We start from the raw sequence: 26,501 nt of genomic DNA, 5'->3' as shown, positions 1-26,501 counted from the left end.
TTTTATATTTTTACATATGATTTTCCTACTTGCTATGATTTATATTTCATATTTGAGTAGGATTTGGGCCCACACTTTTTTGTGCTTCTTTGTTCTATTTTGATTAGGTTTTAGAGTTTCATTATTGCATATCTCTTTTATCTCTACCCTCCCACCTATTTATTATGCTTCATTGTTAGATCTTCCCTTATAATTCATATAATCCACTTTAGAGGGCCTTTCTTCATTTATATTGTGTTTCATGATGATTATCCACTTTATGTAACAAATTATGATAACAACCTAGGTCTAAATTTTCATGCTACATCTACAAACTTTTCTTTGTGTGATGTCATACACAATGGGACTATTATTTCTTTATCTCATGATTATTCTCCAGCCATGTCTACAAATTTCTCTGTATGTGTTTCTTTTGGCATTTTTTTTATATCAAAGCTTAATGGTGTTCACATGGTCATGCTTTTTCTTCTTCTCTCATGGCTGTTGACTTATCAATTCATGATGCACCTATGAATGTTCATGGTTATAATATAACTCATGTTTATGTAAGCACCAAAAATTATATTGGTTGATATAATAAATCCAACAATGATTTGGTGATCCAACACACAACCTGCATGGGGTGCTAATTTCTCCTTCTAGTTTTATCTGTATTGTAGGAAGAGATCCTAGCTCCTTTATAACCTTCTCCCATGTGTTTAGCGCCCTTGTTAAACAAATACTTAGCTTTCTTTTCCTTCTCACTCTTCAAAATTGAGATCCCACACCTTCAATTTTAAGGTCACTTGAGCAACCAACATTAAGTTTTAAGGTTGCCCAGGTGACTTGCCCACATAAGAAAGACAACCTACATTCTAAAAGGAGTGACCTTGTTATTTTATTTTTTGGCATGTGAATCTTCTAGTTATGATAGTTTCTTCCAATTTTTCCTCTAATCAATGGTCTTCTTAAGTCTTGATGGAACCATGCACTCTTAGCTATTGATCCTCTTCTCTTAATTATTTGTCTTATTCCCTCTAATCATGTTAATTTTCCCATATATACCACCCATTCCTCATCTATCCATAATCGAAGAGTCAATTTGAAGTAATTTATAGAAAGCTATAGAATAGAAAGAATTATGTTGCCTCCATAGGATTTTGATAGTTCTCGTGCACACCAAACTAGGGGAAAGTGCAATAGTAAAAAGTGCACACCTTACAATTTTACCATTCATTTTGTGCCACTTTATATGGGTTTCTTTAATACTTTATTCTGACCCATGATTTTGATTAGTTTGACACTCCCTTATCCAAATTCCCATTTGATTATTAGAAACATAACTAAATCAATTGTTAGATATTTATTAGCTCTCCAATTACTTGTTCCTCTCTTAGGTTCAAATATTTTCTCATAGATTTCACTTTGTTTGTTTACATTTGTGATTCCTCAAAGTTTTTAATTTAAAATTTAAAATAGGTTGAAGCTAACCCTTTTCCAACTAGCCATTATGTGATGACTCCTAGGCTTTTTTTTTTGAATTGCATGTCTAATACAAGTATTAAATGGCACTATACCTACCCCATTCTATCATCTATCAAGTATTCATTCACCACCCATCCTCATCTAAAAGATAATGTATGGATCCTCATTTAATTGAATCACACAAAATTGCTTTAAACATTGTTCACGCCTTCTTGCTATCTTTATATATTTTTCTTGCATCACTTTTTTCTAATTGCATATAAACTTGAGTTTCATAGTAGGTCGAGTTGCATCACCCTTTTTGTATAGTTGTTCCAAGTTCCAATTTTTAGGTTGCTCTCATTTAGGATATTGCCTAATGCATCCCATGAATGTCATACTTCTCATTTTTATGAATTTTTTTTTCATGATCTAAGGGTTTGTCATAAGGGGAAGATCCTTACTTCACAAGCTCCTAAATTTTTTTTTTAGTACCACCAATCATTTATTTTAGGTCATGTTAGATTCTACAAAAATCAAGGACTACTAAGACCTAGTGAAAGAATAAACACATAAAGTCAATTTGATGGATGATCTAAAGATCAAAATAGTGGAAAAGAGAGTTTCTAAGAATACTAGATAGCATGAAAAATGCTCAAGAGACAACAATAGTGAAATTAATGATTCATAAAAGAAAACTCATAATGGCATGAAAAAACATGGAAAGTATATAAGTATATATAAAGGAGGTGAATGGGCAATAATTACCAAAGCATATATAACTTAAATCTCTAAAAAATAGGGAGATACACCTAACAAATAGATGTTGACAACTCACTCCATGGCCAACTATATTAACCTAACCAATCTAAACAAACATGTAGGGAAAATACATAACACCTAAATGCAATAATAATATAAGGCCCCCTCGAGCACAATTTATGTGGGTGAAAGATGGATCCTAACATATAAAGCCATATTTGGTACCTATGGAGGTACAATTTCCCTAACAAAGAGTAATCCCCCAAATAAAAGAGAGAGAAGTCCCTTCATAATAAATAGAAAAAAGAAATAGAAGGACCATAGATCTCTCGATGTTTATCCTCTTGAACTAAAACTAAATGTTCGAAAAGATTAATTATTACCAAACAAAATTAATTCACTTATAAAAAATATACTTGTGGGTGCAAGTGCAAAATCTTCTTATTCCACAAGGAATAAGAAGAAAGCACATGATAACAAACTATAGAGACTACTTATCTATCCATATATTAATATTGAGATGTTCCACTTTGATTAAGAGTATTGGGATGAATTGTTGAAGGGAACAATTCAAAATCATGTAATGTGGATAAGAAAACATGTGCCAAAAGAGATGAAGATGTAGTCATAAAAAACACTATCATCTATAAGAAAGGTAATTTTCCCAATGGTATTGTCAAAATACCAAATCCCATAAATAGATATGAATTTTTTGTTAAGTAGGCCTTGCAATCAGGTGGATCCTATAGAGACAAGGACTCCTACTATAAAGAATCACTTAAAACCCCAGTGAAGCAATGAACTTTGTCAAAGAAAAAAGGTATAAGAGGAATTTTCTTGAAGAGGAGACTAATGGCCTCAATATGTCCTCGAGATCTATGAGATGTGAATCAACAAAAAAATAGGAGATGTTTGATATTAAGATATCTCGATAAGGTGGATTTAGAAAATATATAAGATGGTCCTATTGAATTGGATCATTAGGAGAAAATCAAATCTCAATATAAACACGATTAGATGAAGTAATCTTGGCAAGCTGTGATAATCTTAGACCAATCCAAGTTCTAACCATCCCAAAAATTACTCACTTTAGTATGAATATCTATTGAAGACATGCAAGAATGCATATAGCTTGAATTGATGGTCCACACTTCCAAATACAACAATATTGTCACTTTGCAGTTCCTAAACCATCATATAATTGGATGCAAACTCAACTCTCTTATCTATCCCACTATGAATAATCTCATGCAAGCATATGTGATTATTTAACAAGGAGGGTACATAAAAGGACATCATGAAATGGTCCTTCACCCATATCGATAAGCTCTCTCCCACACATAATCATAGAAAAATTATCACCCATTCATAGAAAAATTATCACCCATAAGCATGTGAGCATAAAACAAGGCTTCAAAGATAAGAATATGATGAATTCATGCAATGCAAGGTGCTAACATCAAATAACTAAATCCTAGAAGATGGATTTGCAGTTGCAATTGCATTGAGGACCTTGCCCTTTCCTTTTCCCTTATAATTTATTTTAGAAGAGCCTATATATGATGAACCCACAAAGATAGAATCATGTACATTGTATAAGGTTAGTTGGTTACATGATTGAATTTATAAATCAAAGTTCATTTTTGTGTATAGAGTTCAAATATATGAAATGAAGTTGACCCAAGTTAATTTTAAACTATGAAACTTCCAAATTATAATCATCTTGATTTGTTTATCTCAAATAAAAAATTAAAAAACATTAATCATCTATCCTAATATTTTTCACTTTTGACTTTGAAATATATAATTATTATTATCATTTATTACTAATTTTAAATTTGATTAAATACACATTTATAATTCTCTTATATCAAATAAATCATTTATATACTTATTACAAATATTTACTATTCCATTAACAAAGATATAAACAAAGATATACACTTTTTTTATTTTATTTTATATAATTAGTAATTAATAAAGATGGGCCCTAAAGCAACTAATCTTTAACTCATCTTCCACACAAACACATTCAATGACATGGGTAGATGCATCCACCCCTTTATTAAGTACCTTATGCCACTATGTTTATGAGGATGACAATAAAAGTAAATGGGTATGGTACAATATTGGGTAGGGAAGATGGATTTAGACAAATACAATTAAATTTGATGGTATGTATAGTGATTGTTTTCTATTTTTATATGTTGAGAAGGTTTATGATTAAAATTAAAAAAATTAAAGAATAAAAATTATATTTTTAATATAGTGTATTTGAAATTATAATTATTTATATGATATAAATGGTTATATATTTTTATTTTTATATTTAATAGTTATTATAATTTTAAGACTACATACATATATAAAATAGATACATAGTAAAATAAATAAAAAACATATGTAAACAAGGCTTAATTTTAGTTTATAAATATGAAATTAAATTGTTGACTGTTTTTTTGTTTGTAATTGTCTTATCATTATCTATAATCCAATATTTTTAATTATCCAATATTCTTTGTTATAACTATTTTAAATTAGACTTTTGTCTAATTATCCAATATACTTTACCATAACTATTATAAATTAAGATTAGTTTAATTAACTAGTATAATTTATTTTTTATAAGCATTTTAAATAAAAATTTATGACTATTTTTTTCTCGACCCAATATATAAAAAACAAAAACCCATATACATATATTCAATGTCAAAAATCTCCAAAGGACACCTAACCAACTTTAAGTCTCCCCTCCATGACAAGCAAGTAGGAATTAGAAAAGACACCTAAACACAATGTAATTGGAAGGAGGAAAATGGACCCAAAAAGATACCTAACTACAGTTTAAAAAAAGCATAAATAGAAAAATAGATGGGATGAGACATGTGATAGGGGGCAGGGAAGGATGGACCCAAAAAGGAAGTCCAACTCACAATAACATATGGCACAAAAAATGCATGAAATTCCAAGGAAAAGCATTAAAATGAATAAAAAATACAATAAAAATAACATAGGACAAGAGGGGAGAGGAGGATTAGAGAATAGGGTTAGGGGAGATGAATCCTAACACACCACACCACACCACACCACACCAATTGCTCTTCTGAGGTCAATTCAATATTCTAGGGCATGGGTGTGCTGTGAGGTCAATTGAATTTGAATATTCTAGGGCATAAAGCATGAAAGCATGAAAATTTGTCACCAAGGAGGAAGAAGATTAAAAAAATAGGGAAGTTGACAAAAATAGGTAATCCTTCTTTAGGTAGGTGTGTGTTTTTTTTGGTATCCCTTTGCATAAATGTCATTACACCCAACAAACTCTTTTTTTTTGCTTTCTTTCTTTACATTTGCCCTTCATTCTGCCCTGTTTTAATTTTTGTTTTGGTCCTTCCTTTACATTGATTTCAGTTTTGCTTAAAGGCCAAACCAAACAAAGAAGAGTCCTCCCTCAAACCCCAAGGACAGGACAGGGCCTGTGAAGTTTTCCCGTCAAAAAGCTTTTCACTTTCTGTCACATGACGGATTTCCAAATCCCAATGGCCGTCGAGCCAAACGGCGTCCCGTTACTTACAAATGACGCACAAATTCCCGTCCGCCTGAAGCAGGAGGAGACGACGACGACAGCAACGATTGTGAGCAACAGTCTGTCAATTGACGGCAGTGACAGCCAGGACAAGGCTCCCAGGTTGCCGAGGTGGACCAGGCAGGAAATTCTGGTGCTGATCGAGGGTAAAAAGGAGATTGAGAGCCGAGGGAAGAAGCCCAGAGTGGTTGTAGATGGGCAGGTGAATACAGAGTCAAAATGGTCTGCGATTTCCAATTATTGCAAGCAGCATGGGGTAAACAGGGAGCCAGTGCAGTGCAGGAAGCGGTGGGGGAATTTGTCCGGGGATTATAAGAAGATTAAGGAGTGGGAGAATAATTGTCAGGGTAAGAGTGAGGATGAAATTCTGTCGTTTTGGGCTATGAGGAATGATATTAGACGGGAGAATAAGCTGCCGGGGTTTTTTGACAGGGAGGTTTATGATATTTTGGAGACTTATGTTGGGGGAGGGGGAGGGGATGGTAGTAGACGGGAAATTAAGGTGGTTGAGGCTGAGGTGAGAGGGGAGGCTGAAGCTGAGGTTGAGGCTGAGGCAGAGGCAGAGGCTGAGGCTGAGATTGAGGTTGAGGCTATTTTTGATAGCGGCCGGCCTTGTGGAGGGGAGGAAGGAGGATTGTTTAGTTCTGATTTCGAGCACTCAGCTGAGGAGGTAGATGTGCATGTGGAATTGGGAAGGAGTCCTGTGAAGGAGGTTGTGCTTGAGAGCCCCACCACCACCGCTGCCACGCCGCCTCCTCCTCCGCCTCCTAGGCATGGTAAGTTTCAATTCAGATTTTCTTGTTTTCTTTAAACAACAACATGTCCTTTATGTAATGATATTGAGAACTTTTGCATGATAATGTATTGCCCCTTGCCCCTTGCCCCTCTATGGTAAGTTTCTACTCTCTCTCTCTCTCTCTCTCTCTCTCTCTCTCTCTCTCTCTCTCTCTCTCTCCCTCCCTTTTTATGGTTGAAAAAATCAATCTTTTTTGTTTTTACCCCTTCCTACAAACTTTTAGAACTAATGTCTCCTTCAAGTCAGATAGACCGAAAAAGATCATCTTGGAATTCTTCTAGAACAAAAAATATCATCATATCTTGTTCTCCTACAAAGTTTTAGAACAATACTGTCTCCTTCAAGTCAGATGGACCAAATTTTTTTATCTTGGAATTCTTCAAGGACAAAAAAAATCTTAATATCTTGTTTTCCCACAAACTTTTAGAACAACATTGTCTCCTTTAAGTCAGATAGACCGAAAAAAAAAATCTTGGAATTATTCTATAACAAAAAATATCATCATATCTTGTTTTCCTACAAACTTTTAGAACAATACTGCCTCCTTCAAGTCAGATAGACCAAATTTTTTATCTTGGAATTCTTCAAGGACAAAAAAATGCTCACATCTTGTTTTCCTAGAAGCTTTTAGAACAACATTGTCTCTTTCAAGTCAGATAGACCAATTTTTTTTATCTTGGAATTCTTCTAGAACAAAAAGTATCCTCATATCTTGTTTTCCTTCAAACTTTTAGAACAACACTGTCCCGTTCAAGTCGGATAGACCAAAATTTCTTTCAGAATTCATTTAGAACAAAAAAATCCTCATTTCTTGTTTTTATTTAATATGTCCATTATATAATGATATTAGGCACAACTGCATGAGTATGTTTTGTCACACCCCATCTTAAGCAATGTTAAATTGGAACTCAGATTTTCTTTTAATTTTATTCTAACATATCCATTATATAATAATGTTAGGCACAATTGGATGATAATGTAGTGCCATATCTCCTTCCCAGAACATGGTAAGTTCTAGTCAGATCGTCTCTTGTTTTCTTTTAACATGTCCATTAAATAATGGTATTAGGCACAAATGCATGAATATGTATTGCCACATCCCCCTCGGAGGCAATGTTGTTCCAATTTGGATTGCCTCTTGTTTTCTTCTAACATGTCCATTATATAATGATATCAGACACAATTACATGATAATTTATTGGCACCTCCCATTTCTAGGCAGGGTAAGTTTCTATTCAAATTGTCTTATTTTCTTTAAACATGTCTACTATATAATGATATTAGGCACAACTGCATGAATATATACTGCCATATCCCCCTCCTTGGCATGGTAAGTTTCATTTCATGTTATCTCTTGTTCTCTTTTAACATGCCTATATTATAACGATATTAGGCACAATTGCATGAATATGCACTGCTCCGTACCCCTCCCATTCAATATTAAGTTTCAATTTCGATTGTCTCTTGTTTTCTTCTAACATGTTAACTATATAATGATATTAGGCAGAATTGTATAAGTATCTGCTGCCGCCTCCCTCTTCTAGGCATGGTAAGTTTCAATTCAATTTTCTTCTTGTTTTCTTTTACAATGTTTATTATATAATGATATCAGTCACAATTTCATGAATATGTATTACCACCTCCACCTACTCCCCTTCCTTCTAGGCTTGACAAGTTTTCATTCACAAATTATCTTGTTTTCTAGTAACTTGTCCATTTTGTAATAATACTATGCATTTTAATATCATAATATTAATGTCTTCTAATGATATTAGGCATAAGTACACATGGATATGTAGTCATAATATTACTTTGCTATACGATCATATTAGGCATAATTTGACAGAGGGGAATTTAACATGCTCACTATATAATGCAAATTAGTGTGTGTATATATATAAACTGACCTCAAATTGAAGTTATTAACATGCTTGTTATAAATGATAATTGGTACAATTGAACAGATTTTTTGAAGTTATAAGATAACCTAACAGGTGAGATATTGATATGCTCACTATAAATATATTTAACTCAATTTAGCATGTATCGTGTTTGTTTTGTTACTTAATCTAGGTGAGATCTTAACCTACAATGGTATCTCAACATGTTACATATGTATAATGATATTGGCCACAACTATAAGATATTTGTAGCCATAACCTGGTATGTGAAATACATAACATACTTGCTTTATATTATATTATTAGATGCAATTAAGTAAATTTTTTTTGCCTAGAACCTATCACCTAAAATATTAATATTTGCTATGTCATGTGACTAGGTACAATTACATATGCATATTTAGCTATGTTTCATTTTGTTTCTAGGATGGTGATGACAATTTATTAAAATATAGGAAATTTCAATTATTTATATTAAAGGCATTCACCATATTCATTATATAACCATATCCCATAAAATTAGAGGCAAATCAATAATTCACATGAGAGTCATGATAGAAATTAACAAGCTTACATTGATTTCATTGTCAATTTTTATATACAACAAAATGACAAAGTTTAGAAATCTTAAAAAACAATGTACTATATGGCAACTAGATCTACTGCTGCTATGCCTCATCTTTGTTTGCACCAAAATTGGAGTTTGAAATCCGAGTCACTTTCAATATGAGGGACTACCTCATCTGGTGGCACCCCAAATAAACCCTCTTGTGCCTCATCAATTTTTGTGGCATTTTTAGGATCAACATCCCAGTGCATCGTTGAAATGTAGCAATACTTAGGAGTTTGTCAATCCTATGCATGCTTGGCCACCAAATTCACCATTTGTTCAGTGGTAAGGTTATTCCTCTTGATCAACTGAATGATGTTGTATGTAGACCAATTCCTCTCTGTAGCAGATGCATTGGTAACCTGTGATAGGAGACAATTGGCAAGCATCCTATACTTTACTGCATCCTTGCCATGCCATTTCCACTATTCAGTAGGGTTCGTTTGAGCTAATACAGCCTATCTGTCTTGGCCTTTTGTTTGTTGAATGCTGAAACCTGAAGATTGACAAAATAAATCCATCGCAGTTGAAGTGAAGTTGCCATGTCAGTGCTGTTCATCTTTTGAAGGGTCTTCATGAACCCTTCTTTCACATCTTCATCTTCAGAAGGAGACATTTTCCTAGCTCTTAGTGCATACCATTTGGGATTTAGAGCATAGGCTTCCATATGAAGTGCAGAGTTCATAATGTTCTATTGTTGCCTTACAATGGGCTTGATATACTCCTCATATAATCCCAAATCAGAGTCCTTGATATGAGTTGTTTCATCTAGGCAAACATGCTTCCAAATGTCACATAAATCTCTCCAAGACTAGGAGAATTTGTATCAACATATCTAATCACTTGCACAAAGGGTGGGATAAGGAGTAAATGTATCTGCAAAAAAATAAATGATATTAAGAATAATTATATAAGCATCCTATAATTACACAGGAATCTGTGTTCGTGGCTTAGTACATGGAATCATAACATTCTTGTTATGTATAATGATATTAGCTTATCCACAAGATATTTGTAATCTTAATGTATCATGTGAAATCTTAACAACCATGCTATACAATGACATTAGGCACAATCACACAGACACCCGTAGTTATAACCTAGTACATGAGACCTTAACTTGCCTGTTTTTATAATGATATTAGGCACTGTTAGAAGAATTTTTAAGTCTGTATTTGGTGTTTGGTGCAAGGTTTATTGGGCTATTTTTACAATTTTGATTCTTTCTTTTTGCCTGTTACACCCCTATGTGTATTTTTATGCATGCTAATTAGTATTTATTTTCATATGTTTTTATTTTTTACCTCACTGGGGGCCCCTTAATAGATCCTTGGAATTTTATCCCAAAAGGAGTCCATCCAAACACAAGGATTAACTATGTAGCTACAAGAGGACACTATCCATCCTGGTGTCAGCAGTCCTACTGAAAAAGAGTGTAGCATACAGCCATTACAATTATAAAGATTTACCATCACCATATTGGCATCATCAGAAATAAGTTCATTAACCTTCCACAAAACATGAAAAACAGCTGAACAGATATAATCAATAAAATTGAGCAGCACAACGAACTAGTCAGATATAAGCATGGCGATTATGAACATTGGGGGTATTCCTCCATTACCTTGTGGTGTCATGTACATTGGATGACAGCCAATGTCTTTCATAGTCCAATGAGCTTCCTTACAAACCAGCTCATCCATCAATGGGTTCAGAAAGAGGGCTTGTCTGAAGTTAAATAATTCTCTTGTTGGACTGACTGCCCATGCTGAGAATGTTATAAGACTTTGAAACAGCTGGGGGGTCAAAATCTCAAGTCCATCTTCACTCTAAATAAATCTACTTCCTTCTCAAAGTCCTGTAAGCAATATAAATCCTTATCAGGTTTATGTTGGAATTCAGCATTCCAATTTTCATCAGACAATGAGAGTTCCAATCGGCTGTTTCTACTTTCTAGTCATCAACCTGCTTCTTCAATTCACCCTCGTGAACCTGAGATTGGATTTAAACAGGGCTCTTGGACAAGCAAGGGATATTTTTGCCCCTTAAACCCTGGAAAAAGCCCTTTCTGAAGCTTAATAAATGCTAAATTTCTGCTTGTTGGTCTCATTTTTTATCTATAGCCTTCTTGACAGATAAGATGTCCTAAAAATCTCCTGGGCTATAGATGAGACCTTTGTGAATTTCACTAGCAGCAACTGCAATGTTGTAAATGGAATAATGAGAGCAAGTTTGGTCAGGTTTGTGAGGGAAAGATTATTTATAATCGGAGTGACAAGGTCTCAGAAATAGACAATTGGTTTAGTTTTCCATTTTTTCAGACATTCACTTCCTTGAGGGGATGGACTAGGAAGATGAGCAGCAAGCCAATGAGTATTAGGCTTCTTTGCACTATGTCTTGGGGTTTTGACAGGTTTGGCAGAGGGTTAGCCATGCCTGGCAGAAGAATTCCTCTTAGCAACAAAAAAACAGGGAATAAAAAGGATAAAAGCAGAAATTTTACAGAAAAACTCGGTGACAAGAAAAGATGAGCCTTGAAGTGGCAGTCAACAGTAAGAACAACTGTCCACCACCCAACACAGTCCCACCCATGCAGAGTAATAGGCCACCTTAGAGACACATCAATACCATCCACAACCAAATTGCTAGAAATGGTAAAAAAAGCTGAAAGTTGTAGAGTTGGAAACACAAGTGAGCAAAAAAGAAATTAAACAAATAAAATTAATTTATTTTTTTTGCCACTTTCAGATACCAAGTTCTTAGGACCTGCCACTTTGCAATGCCTTGGGAGAAAGCATCTATTTAATTGCCATGTTGATTTTTGCTGTTTGCATCCCTTTCCATGAGAGTACATAAATGATAAATCCTGTGCCTTAAGGTGAAACAGTTGCAATATCGACAGGTTCAGAGAGAAGTGAAATCTCTCTCTCTCTCTCTCTCTCTCTCTCTCTATATATATATATATATATGTATAGAGAGAGAGAGAGATCTTGGAGGGGTTTCACTTCTGTAAACTTGCAAGTATCCTAATTATTGGTGTCTGAGTGAAGGTTCACTATTGTAGTTAAGACACAAGAAACTCTTGACAAGGTTGTGTTTTCTTCCTTGGAGGCATACAAAGTTTGTCATTCATTAAAGATGCCAAGAATACTTTGAATCTCCGTAACCACATCCTACACCTCTAGTTGCCAATTTTTCAGGAGTTGATTATCGTTCAAAATTGAGGCCAAGGTTTGGGAATTTTTCTCAACCATAGTCTTGCCTAAATATTTATGTTTAACCCATAGACAGACCTGAATGACAAACTCATGACTATAGCTATATTAAAATTGAAAAAAACACTCAACCTTGATGATTTTGACGCAACCTCTATCCCTAGATTAGTCCAGGTTGTCTTTAGAGGCTCCATCTGTGTTCACTTTGACCCAGTTGGGGGGAGGAGAAATCCATGACATAGCTTTATTTTTCGTCGTAGCCACCCCATCATTAGGTGAACTTGGCCATAGAGAAAGGTGCAACTTCAAAAGGATCCTATGCCCTACAGTAGAAGTTGCAGCAAGAGATTAGGTTCAAGCCAAGATGGTCCCACTAAGACATTTCAGTGTCATTCCCCACATGTGGGAGACTTCCAAAGAAGCCTCTTGGTAGATGATGTTTCCTGCCAAGTTAAAGTTGCTTGGGCCTATACATTAAGCAGTCTGAAGATACCCGCAGGAGAATCAAGAGCTGCGCCACTCCTTCCAAACATGCTTTATCTACAATAGCTATGTTGCTGGTTCAAAGGTCTAGAACAATTGCCAATTGTGTAGAGAAGGGGGGCATGAAGGAAGAAGGTGATCAACACTTTTTTAATGATACCGATAGAGATTGTATTTGGTATTAGTAAGAATACATTTAAGACAAAAACCAGGGAAGATTGTTGACCTAAGGCAATCCCCTTGGGTGCCAAATTTGCTTCCTTAACCTGGAGCCTTCTTTTGTTCTTGGAGCAACAACGAGTCGTGCTCACTCTTGAATGAATACCAACCTCCTCTTGTTTTTCCACAATCCAGTTCATTTCCTCTTCAACAGCCAAACATTTATGCATTTTTAGATTCTCCCAAGTTAGTCCTTAAAATCTGAAAGTTCTCTTTCCAACCAGAATTGGTTAGAGACCCTTGAGCCTATAGGATTATAAAATCAAAGATCTCATACCATAAATGAATGAAGAAAGTGTCCCATTAGGTACTAAGCTCATAATATTAGTATTCCAAGGATGTGTCTGAATAATAAGTGCATGTTGTTTCTATGCATCATCCCAAAATTCTATCTTGAAGCCATCATTAATCTCCCTGAGCAGTTCTTGTTTGACAAGTTCAGTACCTCTCTGAATTCTTTCCCAAACATGGGACCCAATCCTTTTAAGATGGTATCCAGAGATTTGAGAGTGGTCTGCATCAGAGAGGTTCATAGTTGAAGAGAGTTGTTACAAAGTTGTAGGGAATGATATGAGACTGGTACACTACCTCCGATAAAGTTTGACTTCCAATGCCTTATTATCAAGAAATTGTTGGATGCTCAACCTATCTTGCATCTTTAGGAGGGATATTTGTCTCATCTCATCAAATGCCACTTAATTTTCCTAGACCATCTACCTATAAAAAACCTTTAGAAATAGGTCTCCTTGAGAACAAACTTAGGAGCAACCAAAGCCTTGAAGAGGTAAATAACCACATCCAGCACAATTGATTTGTGAAGATTGGTGTGCCCAGCAAGGCGCAGCCATCCTTGACTTTAGTGTTGTATGCGGGTCTGTAGTATTTCCAATAAATGTTTTCTAGGCTTATTTTTTTTAAAGAAGCAGAAAAGATTGGAATTCCCAAGTATTTTAAGAAAAAACATGATCTGAAAAGGATCTGGTTTTTGTACTTATTGTATGTTTTTGGAACTAGGACAACTTCTTTAGTTCTGGAGAATGTTTATGGTGGAATGGGGTATCTATGTGCAAGCTCAGTGTGTGAGAAGATATTCAAAACAAAGTGTTTTTTCCTCATTTGGTGAAATTTCCAGTTTTAGTGAGTGGTGAAAACATGATTGCCTTGGTGAATTTAATTTTCCTTGATTGCTGTGACTGAATTTGCCTGTGTTGGAATTGGCAAATTCATTATGCTTATTTGTGGCATCCAATGACGTTCCAGTTTCTCATATTTTCCTCTTCCAAGTGCATTTTCTTGGTCTTTTCAGCTTCTAGATGTTTGTAATGTTACTTATACACCCATTGGAACACATTTTGGAAGAAGTTCTTAGTGTGGTTCTATGGTCTTAGAGAGCTATGAGTGGAGTTTTTGGAGGGAATCCTCTGTTATTTGAGGCTGTCATTATAGCAGCAGCGTTGGCAGTGGCAGTGGTTTTAGGAACTATTGGAGGTCATTGGGAGTTCACTCTGTGATTTGAAGGCTCTATCCACAAAACCTAAGGGCTGTTCTTCCATGGTAATGCCATTTTGAAGCACTCATTGAGTGTATCCTCACATTTGCTGGCATTTTGCCCAGAAGGGGCTTCTCTATGGCAAAGCAGTCTTAATGTGGTGTTTGTTTGTTGTCATTGTGCTTTCTCCTTGCTTAATTCTTGCTAATTCATTTCAGTCACATGCTCTTGTAGACTAAGGATTAATATCCATTGTTAATAAGCTACTTGGGGAATATCCTTTAGTTTAAAGACCATAAGACCAATTGGAACTTTTTCAAGGGCCTAAGTTTGGGGATGGCATGGGGGTGGTGAGGCGGCAGGCTGGTGGTACAAATACATATAGTACCTGAAAAAATAGTTATAAAAAGATGTGTAAGGAATAAGTATAATAATTAGTATTTCAAATGAAACTTTGCATACTAAGTTTAAAGTTTAAACTGCTAAACATTAAAAACACAGCAATGATTACATTAGCAATGGTGGGTGAAGGTTTGGGAGCAAATCCCCCGGTAGGGTCAAAGGGCAGTGCCCCTCTGGGGGTTCAGGGGCAGGCCCCCCAATGGGGTCAAGGGGCAATGCCCTTTTGCAGGGGTCTGGGGCAAAGACACTAAAGGGTTGAGGGGTAGGTCCTCACCACCATGCACAAATTAAGGCCTTCAAAACCACACAAACCCTAATGGTGAATGTCATTTTCACAATTCTATCACTTATTTTTTCAACACCAAGTCCTTACTATTTTAAAAATTAGGAGTGATTTGAAATGAGATTTAGAAGTTAGATGCTTATTTGTAAGTTTTTTATGAAAGCTTAGGGATTGAGGGCACCATCGTGGAAATTCCCTCAGTCTTGAGTGGTGGTGGCAGGATGGAGGGGGGATGTCCCCTCTAAGTTCCCACCTACAGAAATACAGGGATTGGGGGGGATGCATCTTCATAGTACAATGCTTTTTATCACTGGTCATCTAATTCAAGGCTTTAAAATAAGTATTCAAGTGTGTCCTAATATTAAGCATCGTGACATCCATCAATTAGAAGTGGAATATGTTCCTTCAGTTGCCTCTGCTATGCAAATTGTTTATTTAGAGTGAGACAAAAAACTTTTAAGAGTATTCACCAAGAAGATGAAGAGGTAAGGTAGTAGACGATCACCTTGTCAAATGCCTCATGAAGTTGAGAACAATTCGGATCTGTAATAGAGAAGCAACTTTCTGTCCAATAGACACATTTTTGACTGAAATCTAAGGCCGGCATCATTCTTTTTAGGGAGGACCAATACACTTCGTAATAGTCATCACACTTACCTAGTTTGATTAGCATGGAATTTTCCATAGCTTGAATCAATTCTTGGGTGACAACCATCCCACCCAATTTCACTTTTTGTCAACAATTTCTTTGTTCTTCTTTGTTCTTTGTGACTATTTTATAGTGGTTCTTTGAGATTTGGGGATGAGATTTTTTTTTTCCAGATTTTGGCGATGGCTATTACAATAATATAAAAATTAATATTTGAATTTTTAAAATACGAGTAAATAAAAAAAAAAATAACAAACTAATAGAACCGGAAAATTTAAAAAGTAAATACAATGTGTTGAATTCGCAATTATATTTCATTGATCCAATATGATTTTTATTTCGTCAATTAAAATTTTAAAAAAACTTGAAATTCATGAGTCAGGAATCAGAGTTGAGATTCATAGGAGACAAACATCAAAATGCCAAAACGAGATATGCAAAATTGGATTGAGAAACAAGCTTATGAAGTAGTTGTTGTCCAGTGGAAATCTTTCTAAGTGCTCCTCATCATTGGAACTATTAGACTCAACTAGCTTGAGTCATTGGACTCCAACCAAGTTTGGTTGCACATCTTGTTCCTGATCAGCTTGTCCCAGCTTCTAGGGCTCTACATCTTACAATGCTTCTAAGTTCTCTTTGTACCCAACTGTTTTGCAGTCAATGAGATGCAAGGCATGCATGGAACAAGAAACTTCCTCACTTTCCTGGAATGTGAAACCTATACGTGGATTAATTTCTCCCAACAACAATGAAACAAGAAACTTGTGAGAGGATATGAATGGCAAGTGCACGTGCCTATTGCAGAGGCCTATATAGTTACCACTGATTGATTGGCCTATCTTGGCCAAAGTGTGGCTATTTTATCATTTCTGAAATTTCAGAGTCATGAAGTACATGTTATATATTCAGTTGGCTCTGAACAACAAAGTTCCCTCCACACTTCATGCTTTCTTGAGGGCCTCCATGAATCCTTTCTTCACCTTGTTGTCGTCAATGGAAACAACTCTACTAGAACTCATTATAGATTATTTTGGATTTACTGAATACGCCATGTGTAGATGGGTGTTCTACTTCTCTCACCTCTACTAGATGATGGGCTGGATATACTTGTGGTAGAACTACAGGGTGGGTTCTCTTTGATGAACAACCATCTTCATTTGGCCAAGCATGCAATCTATGCACTCATAGATCTTCCCATGGTTAAAATTGGCAAAATCTCATATTTGATGATGGTGAAAATAGGGGATATAATAGTGGTGATGTATCCCACATTCAACCAAAATGCATTATTTACCACCCCCTTCATATTCTTTCTCTAAAATGTCATCCACCTTGTCCACTCTTAGAACATGATCATAACTTGCAAGGGCTCTTGTAACTAAAGTATGATTCATAAATAGCGTGGATATCCCATTGGTCCATTACTTGTCTTATTCATACAATCTTTGGTATTGTAGTCACAATATGATTTATATAGTTGTTTATGATAATATACAATATGTATAGAACAATCCTATTGTCTCCATTTTGTTGTTATTTGTTATGCCCTTGCCCTGTAAGACAGATCACAGCTTTAATAAGTGGATTTAGGCATCGAAATCAATGTGAAGGGCCGACCAGGAATAAATAAAATAAAAAAGGTCAGTGATTGAATGAAGGGAGCCGAGCAGGATTAAAAATGAATTTGATTATCAGCAATTCTACTAAGGATCCATTATTATTAATCAAAAAGATCATGGGCAGTGATTTCCATAAGCATATAATTAAATTTAGTTAGGAGGTTCAAAGCAGTGATTTAATCTGAGAGGTTGTATTTCTTGCAAGGGATATCATTATAAAGAGTTGTGATTCCCTTCCTATCAAATATATAAAAGGGGAGACATTTCATTTGAGCAGGCATCAAGCGAGAATTGAGGTAATTTAGATTATAAAAAGGCACAAGTGTATACAGCAGAAATAAATTAGTTCAAAATATAGATTGAGAGCAGCAATAAATATATTTCAGAAATTAAGTGCCATTTGAACAAATCAATTGATTTCATCAAGAGGAATTTTATCAGAAATATTTTAGCAAATTCCTTTAGCAATCAATTGAGAATTTATGGAAGTGTCTTGCAAATATGAAGGATGGCCCCCCTCTCATACTCTTATCAAGTTGACCAAGAGTTGGAAGGATGGTCCACCTTCCATGCTCTTAAGCTTGATCAAGGAGGATGGCCTCTTCCAAGGTGGACTGGGAGTTGTAAGGATGCCCCCCTTTACATGCTCTCGGCAATAGTGAGGATGACCCACCTTAATATTGCTATTTGCAACTATTTCTAGGAAATTCACTATGTGATTGGCTTTGAGGGTTGTATTACAATGTTTTGAACTAAATATTGTTTATGCTATGGTCTATTGAATATAAATAATGCTATGTTCTGAATATTATCATAATTTCTTGATAACTAATATTTCTAATGTCAAATGTTAGTGATCACTATAGTTTGCAGGTCAAGAAACTAGGAATATTCCCCAAGGGGACATTACATTATTAAGTGCAACTATTCATGAAGAAGATTCTATCAACAACTAGAAAACACAAACAAAAATGAAAATGGATTAGAACATGGCCTTTGACCTGGAGAAACTCGATGTTGGTGAAAACTTTAAAAGACTGAGGATGTTGCTGTCAAGCTACAGGCTCCTCATTGATTACAGAGCTTCACTTCCTGATTGAAGTTTTCATGAAGTGCTTACGCATTCAGATATATGTTCAAAGTTCAAACACTTACACAACTATGTCAGCTCTCTTAGGTATTCTAAATAGTAAATACACATCCTCCTATAAAAACAAGAATACTTCATGGAGAAGTCCCAAGATGAATTGCACCTTAGTAAATTAGCGATTCTCGATAAATGCCCAATCTTGGGGAGAAAACTAGTTGGTGGCAAGTGAATCTCATGTTTAATGGATCGCTTTGGAGGTACTACTTTAGGCTCTTGGAAAATCTCATGAACTGTTGCAAAGGTTCTTCTATTCTTCAATGTTCTTTGTTCGTAGATATTATGAGAAGTATTGCATTGAACAGTTTCATTATCTTGCTCATCTCTCAAAAGAAGCAAAATAGTTTTCCCACTAGCATGAATCAACTTCTTAGCTCGAGTAGTGGCATGAATCAACTTCTTAGCTTGAGTAGCACTAATCAAGGAGCGTTTTTATATACCTTCCTAGGATTTGATGATGTAGTCTATGTTCCTTCATCAATTGGTATCATTTGGCTCTTCATGAAAATATGGTCTCTCAAATACATCTATGGGCTGCTAGAGACTACACCACAAACATCAAGAAGCACAACATCTGTAATAGTTTTCTCAAATTAAATGCTTGTTAATAGCAAACTTTTACTTATATTATTTAGTAACCTATGTCAACTTCTTGCTTCACCCAACCCAATGAATAAAGATATACACTTCTAATCCAACTTTGTCTGCCAACTCTTTAGAAAACAGATTTCCTTGAGAGCAAGAATCAAAAGGAGCATCAATCTTAGATTCTTAATTGGAATTTTAATGTGAAAGTTACTGGTGGTTTGGAGAGAGAGGAGAGACAGAGTTTGGTGGAGGATGACACACGGCCCAGCTAGAAGTTGGAAGAGATGAAGAGAAGCAGTTTCTTCTGAAGTGCCTATGTCCGTTAATGGGACACAATGATGTTTGTTGCAAACAAAATGGGTGTTTCTATCACCTAGCCCTCTATTGCACACAATCTCTTCACTAGGGTGGATGCAAGAGCATCTTAGAGGACAATCTCTACACTTCAAGTATTTAATTCAAATGATTTTTCTCTCCTTTGGATGTTCTCCTTTGGCTGGAATCTTCTGAGGGCCCTGTTTGACATATGGACACTTGTTCATGACACTACATGAATGTTGAAGAGTCATAGTTTCATGGGGATGCCTATTCCATTGGCATGTGTAACCTCCATTTGCATGCTATTGCCATTGACTGGAGTGCCGATGTGTATGGGAGTTGGGGAGAATCTTGCATGCATGCTTTAACTGCTGTAGCCAGGTTGAAGGAGTTACTTTGGAGGAGTTACACTTTGATTCTTTGATTCTTGTTTGGTCCTCTTGAAGAATGGCACTACATTAGGAGGGAGTTCTTGGAAGGAGTTATACTTTGACCCCATCCATGAATCTTCTAGATTTTGGTGCTACACTTGGAGAAAGATAAATTCACCTATTTGGGATTGAATGAGGTTAACTTCCTCTTTGATTTTTTGCAGATTGGGAGTACTTATTGTGGTTGTCTTGCAGAGGTTGTTGATTTTCTATATAGGTTGTTTTGCAGGGTTGGATTGTTGATTTTGTAGAGTGAAGCTCTATCAAAATTTCTCTAGATTTAGATATTGATGTTGCATGCTGATTTGTGGGATTGGGTTTATTGTTTGGGTGTATTTTGTAAGTGAATGAATCTGATGTAAGGATTCTATTATTTGAGTGATAAATATCAGCAAGTTTATGTATGATGTTGTGGTTGAATCTGATGAATGAAATCAGCAAAATGTTGATGTAAGTAATATGCTTTTGTAACCTGCTTTCCATGAGCAATCTGGTGAGTAATTGGTGTGTATAAGATCAGATTTATGTCTGCAAATGGGTGTACCTGGTGTGTTGTCTAGCCTTTGTGTTGTGTTGAATTTAGCAGGGTTGTGTGGTGCTGCCTCAAGGAGAAGTTTGCCATTTATTTGGCTGCCTATCCTTGACTATGTCAACTTGTATATAATCCATTTTTGGACCATCGCAAATTCAAGAACATGAGCAAAATTTTTAGACGTTGTAGCACATTGCAAGTGCAAAAAATGAAGCTGTGGATTTGAAGCTATCAAAGACATTGCAAGTGCAAAAAAAGAACAAATGTTTTAGGCACTGTAGACATTGCAAATTCCAAAAACAAACAGCAATCTTTCTGGGCACTTTTTACATTTTTTATTTTAACAAACAAAAATATTTTTTAAAAATTCAGCAAGATCTTAATACTTCTCATGGTTCATGGTCCTTGGGCTTCTACATCTATCGGGCTTCTACATTATTTTCCTTGACACTTGTATAAGTGCTCAAATCCGGTTGCAGATTAGAGGTTGAACCATTTCACAGCAAACTCATGCTTGGAGTATTTGATTATTTTAAGTTAGGTAGGAGAGAGAGAGAATCCTTTAAGGTTCACAAATCATCAAACTCAATCAATGGGAACGCTTGAACCTATTAAAAATACCACCAGCAAGGGGATTTATAAGTAACTCTCTCTTGGAAAGTTTAAAAGACAGTTATAAAATAAAATAATCCTAGATTTCTACCATGTTATGTAAAACTGTAAACCTCAAGAATCTAAAAACTAAGAACTATAATTTCACTGCAGAACCAAAACGCTAACCTGAAAATTACTCTGAAGGGCATAGGAGCTGCTAGTAATGAGTATTTCTAGCAACCCTGTTGTGATATAGAGTGGGGATGAACTTCGATCTGACACTTACAAATGTATTCCTTCCTATAAACTCCTCTACAGCTTCATTCATATCCAATACGGCAATCCCTGTGGGACAGATACAATTTGACTCCCTAATTTCATTTTGGTATTTGGACCTGGCACCATTCTTTATAAATGTACCTCTTTTCTACTACACCATAACCCTTTGGAAGAACGCGTTTCTTTATGGCTGAGAAACATAGCTGTTGTCTGCCATGGCACATTGTTCAGGTGGTTTCTGCCTGCTAAAATGATGTTTTTTGATGCTGATCTTTAATGGATGAAGGGCAAAGCCCTCCGATCAGATGATTTATGAAACTAATATTTAATAGATAAAGGGCAAGGCTCTCCTATCAGACAATTTTTTTATTTTGATAGATTGTTTGTTGCATTTCATCAGTAGACATAATCCACACCATATATATTGAAGACATCAACATCGTAAACATTCTCTAACTATTAATTAGACATAATCTTATATTCCTTAGACATTATTAGTGTGAGCATTTTTTTGAAAGAAAATTTTAAAAATTTAAAGTATCATGTTATATTATTTAATATTGATAACTTTGATTCTATTAGTGCTTATCTGTATTCATAATGTGAATTTGGGCCTATGTCATGTGGTTTTTAGCCTGCTAGGTGTTCCATTCTGCAGGCGGTTTAAAACATTTTTGGTAGATTGTTTTGTACCATTTCGTCTTTAGACTTCTTTGAAAAATTGCAAATCCTAGACATCATCGACTATTGCTGCTTACTAGTTCATGTCACTATTAATATGATTTATCTTTTATTCCTTGGATGATATCATGTATGAGAATCTATTTGGTGAATCGTATACCAATGTGTGATTTTTATGATGTTTGAATCTTTGAACTGTAAGCAACTTGTGTGATCCTAATTGCTAGTTTGGGTTCAGGTTTGGTGGTATAGCAATTGTTTTTCCTTGGGTTCGTTATGGTTGGGTTTGACTGTACTATCCATATATATAGACCATCTCCTTTGCCTTTTTTATTTGCAAGTGGTTGGACCTAACTAAGTGGATAAAGGAATATGTAATCCAATTCTATTTAGCACAAGAACTCCCAACTTGTTGCGATTGGAGATAAAGTCAATACAACATTTGTAATTACAAAATATAATATCTAGCTGCCAAAGAAAAGTGGTAAAGTTAAAAAATAAAAATTGCATGTGTGATAGAACATTGGTTATAAGAGGTTGCACGTAAACAGAAGTTTGGCCATAGAGGTACCTCCAGTTGTGAGCATCTTTGTATTTGTGTTGAAGAGTGCTAAGGTTGTGATAAGTTGAAGTTATAAAATTACTAAACTCACTCAAAACTGTGTCCTCTACACTTGGAACTGGAAATAATTTACTAAATGTTGTGTTGTTGTATCCATCATAGTTGAAAAACTCGGACTTGGCAATAACTTGGTTGACCACATTTTTTTTAAATTTTAGGATTTTGGACTTAGCAAATTCTTGTTAATAACTTGGCAAATTGTTGAATATGGCAAATTTTTGAATACATGAATTTATTAAACATTTAAAAATACATAAAATTTAACGTTATTCGTCAAAACCACATATTACTGATTTCTCTCATACATAAATAAAAAATAGAGTTCAATACTTATCTTAGACCAAAAAATAAGTTCAAATTTGAATACATATGAACTTAAAGTTTCAATATCAATAAAAATTGCAAACCATAAATTTCTTATATGACTAAAGCTTAGAAAATGTGTTATTACTGTATGGGTGTTATGAAACTTGATTGTACACCTAGAATATTCTCAACAAGAGTTTCAATGAGAACCTTAGCCATATCATTAAGTTGTGTATGCAATGTATCCACCCAGGATGCCTTTGCCAACCTTGCTTTCTGTCTCATATACTACCACATTTGCCTCCCATTTTGCTGCATTCCTGTCCAAATCAGCAATACCATTAGCAATAAACAATGCATCCACATCTTCAACAACTTGTCTGAAAATAGATTGATGTCATTTATGTCAAGTAGATGATGTGGCTCTTGCTCTTCAACCTTTTTTTCATGCAACTTAAGGTTGTAGTACGCAACAAGGTCAATCAAGTGTTTTCAAGTCAACTTGTGCTTTTTTTTGTGAATGGCCTTAAAACCATGTCAATTGTACTCACAATCAAAAGTTCTACAAGGTTGGAATAGAATGTGGATGGCAAGTTTTTGAAGATTAGGTATTGAATCACCAAAATCTTACCTCATAAATTTGCAAGGACAACTAGAATTTGGCAAGGATTTTAGCAAACTTAAAAGTTGAAAATAAATAGTAAAGTAAAACTAAATGTATATGTTTTTTACATGGCCATAGAGTGGTTCTTCTTGAATGCATAAAGATCAAAGTAATCTCACCTCCACCCCCTTATGAATATGTAACTCACTGTGTATGATGTCTTGAAGGTTCTCATTAGAAATGATCTCTCAATACATATGGTGAGGCCAAGCATAACTCCCTCATCTGCTATAAATAAATGGGAGAAGAAAAACTCGAGGTTCAAATTATAGATTACAGCAACAATCATAAACTTAAGCAATGACAAACCACGAGTTTCGGAATTTTGGAGTATTAAGTAGGAGTGTGTTTTATATTTGTAGATACACACTAGGATGAACAACAAGGAACCACATGGAACAGACAACCCCAAAGACAGCGATACAACAGCAAACCATCAAACAGAGTAAAACTTCTATTATTATCTTCCCCTACTAACAAGCGTATAGAGGTGCTTGTGTGGTTTGTGGGTCTGATTTTCTACAAAACTTCAGAGAAATGGCTGTTCATGAAACATAGTTGTCGTGATGATGACTTTACGATAAAAAGCTCTATTTATGTAGTGAAAACACTACATAAATAAAACACTGTATAGGATAATAAATAATTTAACCAGGACATTAGAAGCACATGATGTTGGAAAATGTGAGTGATGTAAGCTGATTCTTAAGCAGCCAAATGTGAACCTAATGCAAATGCTCATATTCTGTGTTTTTTTGTTGCAAGATCTATGTGTGCATTGAGTGAAAGCTTTGTGCCTTGTTCACTAATTTTCTGGCTGTTAATTGCCATGCAGGTGCCAAGACTGAAAATGTGCCAATTCCAATTGCTGAGAAAGGATCTGCCTCTTGTGCATCTGGCCAAAAGAGGAAACGATCTTCATCTGAAGGTGAAAGCGACAGTGACCTGAGGGATCAGTTGCTTTCTGTTTTAGAAAGAAACAGCAGGGTATTGACTGCACATGTGGAAGCACAGAATATGAATTGTCAACTGGACAGAAATCAAAGAAAGGACCATGCAGATAGTTTGATAGGAGTTTTGGGAAAGCTTGCTGACGCTTTGGGAAGAATAGCTGACAAGTTATAGTAATTTTCTATTGTAGTTCAGACTATGCAAAACATATCATCATCAGGTTTGCCTTTATTTTGAGTAGAAGCAAGGGTCTTTACATTTTATATAATGGGTTAGTGGAATAAATTCCTTACAGCATTTTTTCAATGTAATTCAACATAATAAATATTAAGGATACCAGTGACCCTTAGATTGAGAATGCATTGTACAGCTTCCATGTTGGATTGATCTCGATTCGGGCATGTTTTCATCCTTTTTATTGGATTGAAATTATTTCTCCCCTATCCTGAAATTTGTACAGTTCTAAATTCTTACAATCGAGGGGAGCATAGATCTGGTTGGCAGATGCTGCTCAAGAGTAATTTGCACAGGACAATACAAAAATAATTATATGGGTCTGTACAGATTAAATTTAGGATCAGTTCGATATTTTAGTTAGGATATAATAGCTCTTTTAAGGCAGCGAAATGATATTTTTTTAGAGCACAAATGATTTTGTGGGTTATGTAATATATCAAGCAATGGAATATTTAACATCATTTTTATGCCATTATATGCAGAATGGTTGTAAACTTGTGTATGCATATGTACAAGAGTGTTTACAAATTCTTGAACATTCATGTGTGCTGGGTAATTTGGGGAGCTCATTGATCTTGATTTAGTTTTAATATAACTCAAAAGTAAAATAGTAGGCATGTTTCAGAAAACGTGAATTCTGATTTTTCTGGTAATTGATTCCTTGTCCAAATTGCAATAATATTTGATTCTGAATACATGTTTATGGTCTGATCTTTGCCTTGGAAGTGGCTTGTGCTTACTTCTGCACGAATCCTTGTCAGGACATTGGTATATATCAAGAAGTTATTTTATTAAATTTAGTTACTAAATTATGGGGTTTGATTTTTGGTAAATTTATATTGATGTTAATTGTAATGATTACCTCATTGTAAGAATTTTCATCTTTAAAATTTGGTTTTTCAGTTAATCTCTGATTAACCTCAGATCAGTAAATAGGTTAGTCATTTGCATGAAGGGTACCGATCAGTTTTGATGTAAAGGAGAACATTATCAAGAATTGGACAAAGCAAGTCGCAAAGAAAGCCAAAGCACTTGTAACTAAACAACACGGTGCAGTATATTTGAAGTCCTATCAAAAATTATATATACCATAATCAGTTTTGAAACCTATACCATGAAGTTGTCTTAATGTATATTGACAACACTGTTGCTAGCAGATTTGACCAATACAGAGAGGGTAATAGAAATGGATGTTGCTCTGGTGTGGCCAGACTCAAAATGATAGCTTTTCATTTATGTGGACTTAGTTCACTAGGTCACTTTATCTGTAAACTGTTGATGCAAATTAGACTTTGATAGTTTGTTAAAGTTACAATTACACCATACATTGTACTGCTCTGTTGGGTAAATAATGTTGAGCTTGCACTTGAGTAAAGGTCTAGTCTTTCACTTCTTCCTTGTTTATATTTCATATCTAAATGGCCTCGTTTTTTGTTGTAGCTTTGGCATTCTAAATTCCTTTTCATATTTGGGTTATTTTGTCGTTGGAAGCTTGGATGGTGGGTAGAAAGCATTCAAGGGGTTGGATCACGAAATATGGAAATACAGATAATATGGAGTTGGGCCAGGACTATGAGCTATGCTTGTAAGTTTGATAGATTCCTATTCATGTGGTAGTTTGTTTCATTGTGTACCAACTGTTTCCTGTGAGTCATGCTTGTAAGTTTGATATATTCCTATTCATGTGGTAGTTTGTT

General features: G+C 35.1%; 1 protein-coding gene across 2 annotated transcripts; it reads left to right on the top strand.

Annotated features, from left to right (window-relative positions):
- Nucleotides 1–5,494: 5,494 nt before the first annotated feature.
- LOC131075942 (trihelix transcription factor ASR3) lies at nucleotides 5,495–25,344 on the top strand. 2 transcript variants are annotated; one of them, XM_058012919.2, is made up of 3 exons: nucleotides 5,495–6,564; nucleotides 24,452–24,787; nucleotides 24,938–25,344. In XM_058012919.2, the coding sequence occupies exons 1-2, from the start codon at nucleotides 5,721–5,723 to the stop codon at nucleotides 24,739–24,741; spliced, it is 1,134 nt and encodes a 377-aa protein (XP_057868902.1). In that variant the 5' UTR covers nucleotides 5,495–5,720; the 3' UTR covers nucleotides 24,742–24,787; nucleotides 24,938–25,344. The 2 variants fall into 2 exon arrangements, with proteins under 2 accessions (XP_057868902.1, XP_057868901.1); XM_058012918.2 differs by having other exon boundaries at nucleotides 24,452–25,344.
- Nucleotides 25,345–26,501: the final 1,157 nt, after the last annotated feature.

Source organism: Cryptomeria japonica, chromosome 9 (assembly GCF_030272615.1).
Source record: "Cryptomeria japonica chromosome 9, Sugi_1.0, whole genome shotgun sequence".
NCBI classification, from domain to species: Eukaryota; Viridiplantae; Streptophyta; class Pinopsida; order Cupressales; family Cupressaceae; genus Cryptomeria; species Cryptomeria japonica.
The sequence above is the reverse complement of the archived record's forward strand: the minus strand, read 5'-3'. Positions and strand labels throughout refer to the sequence as shown.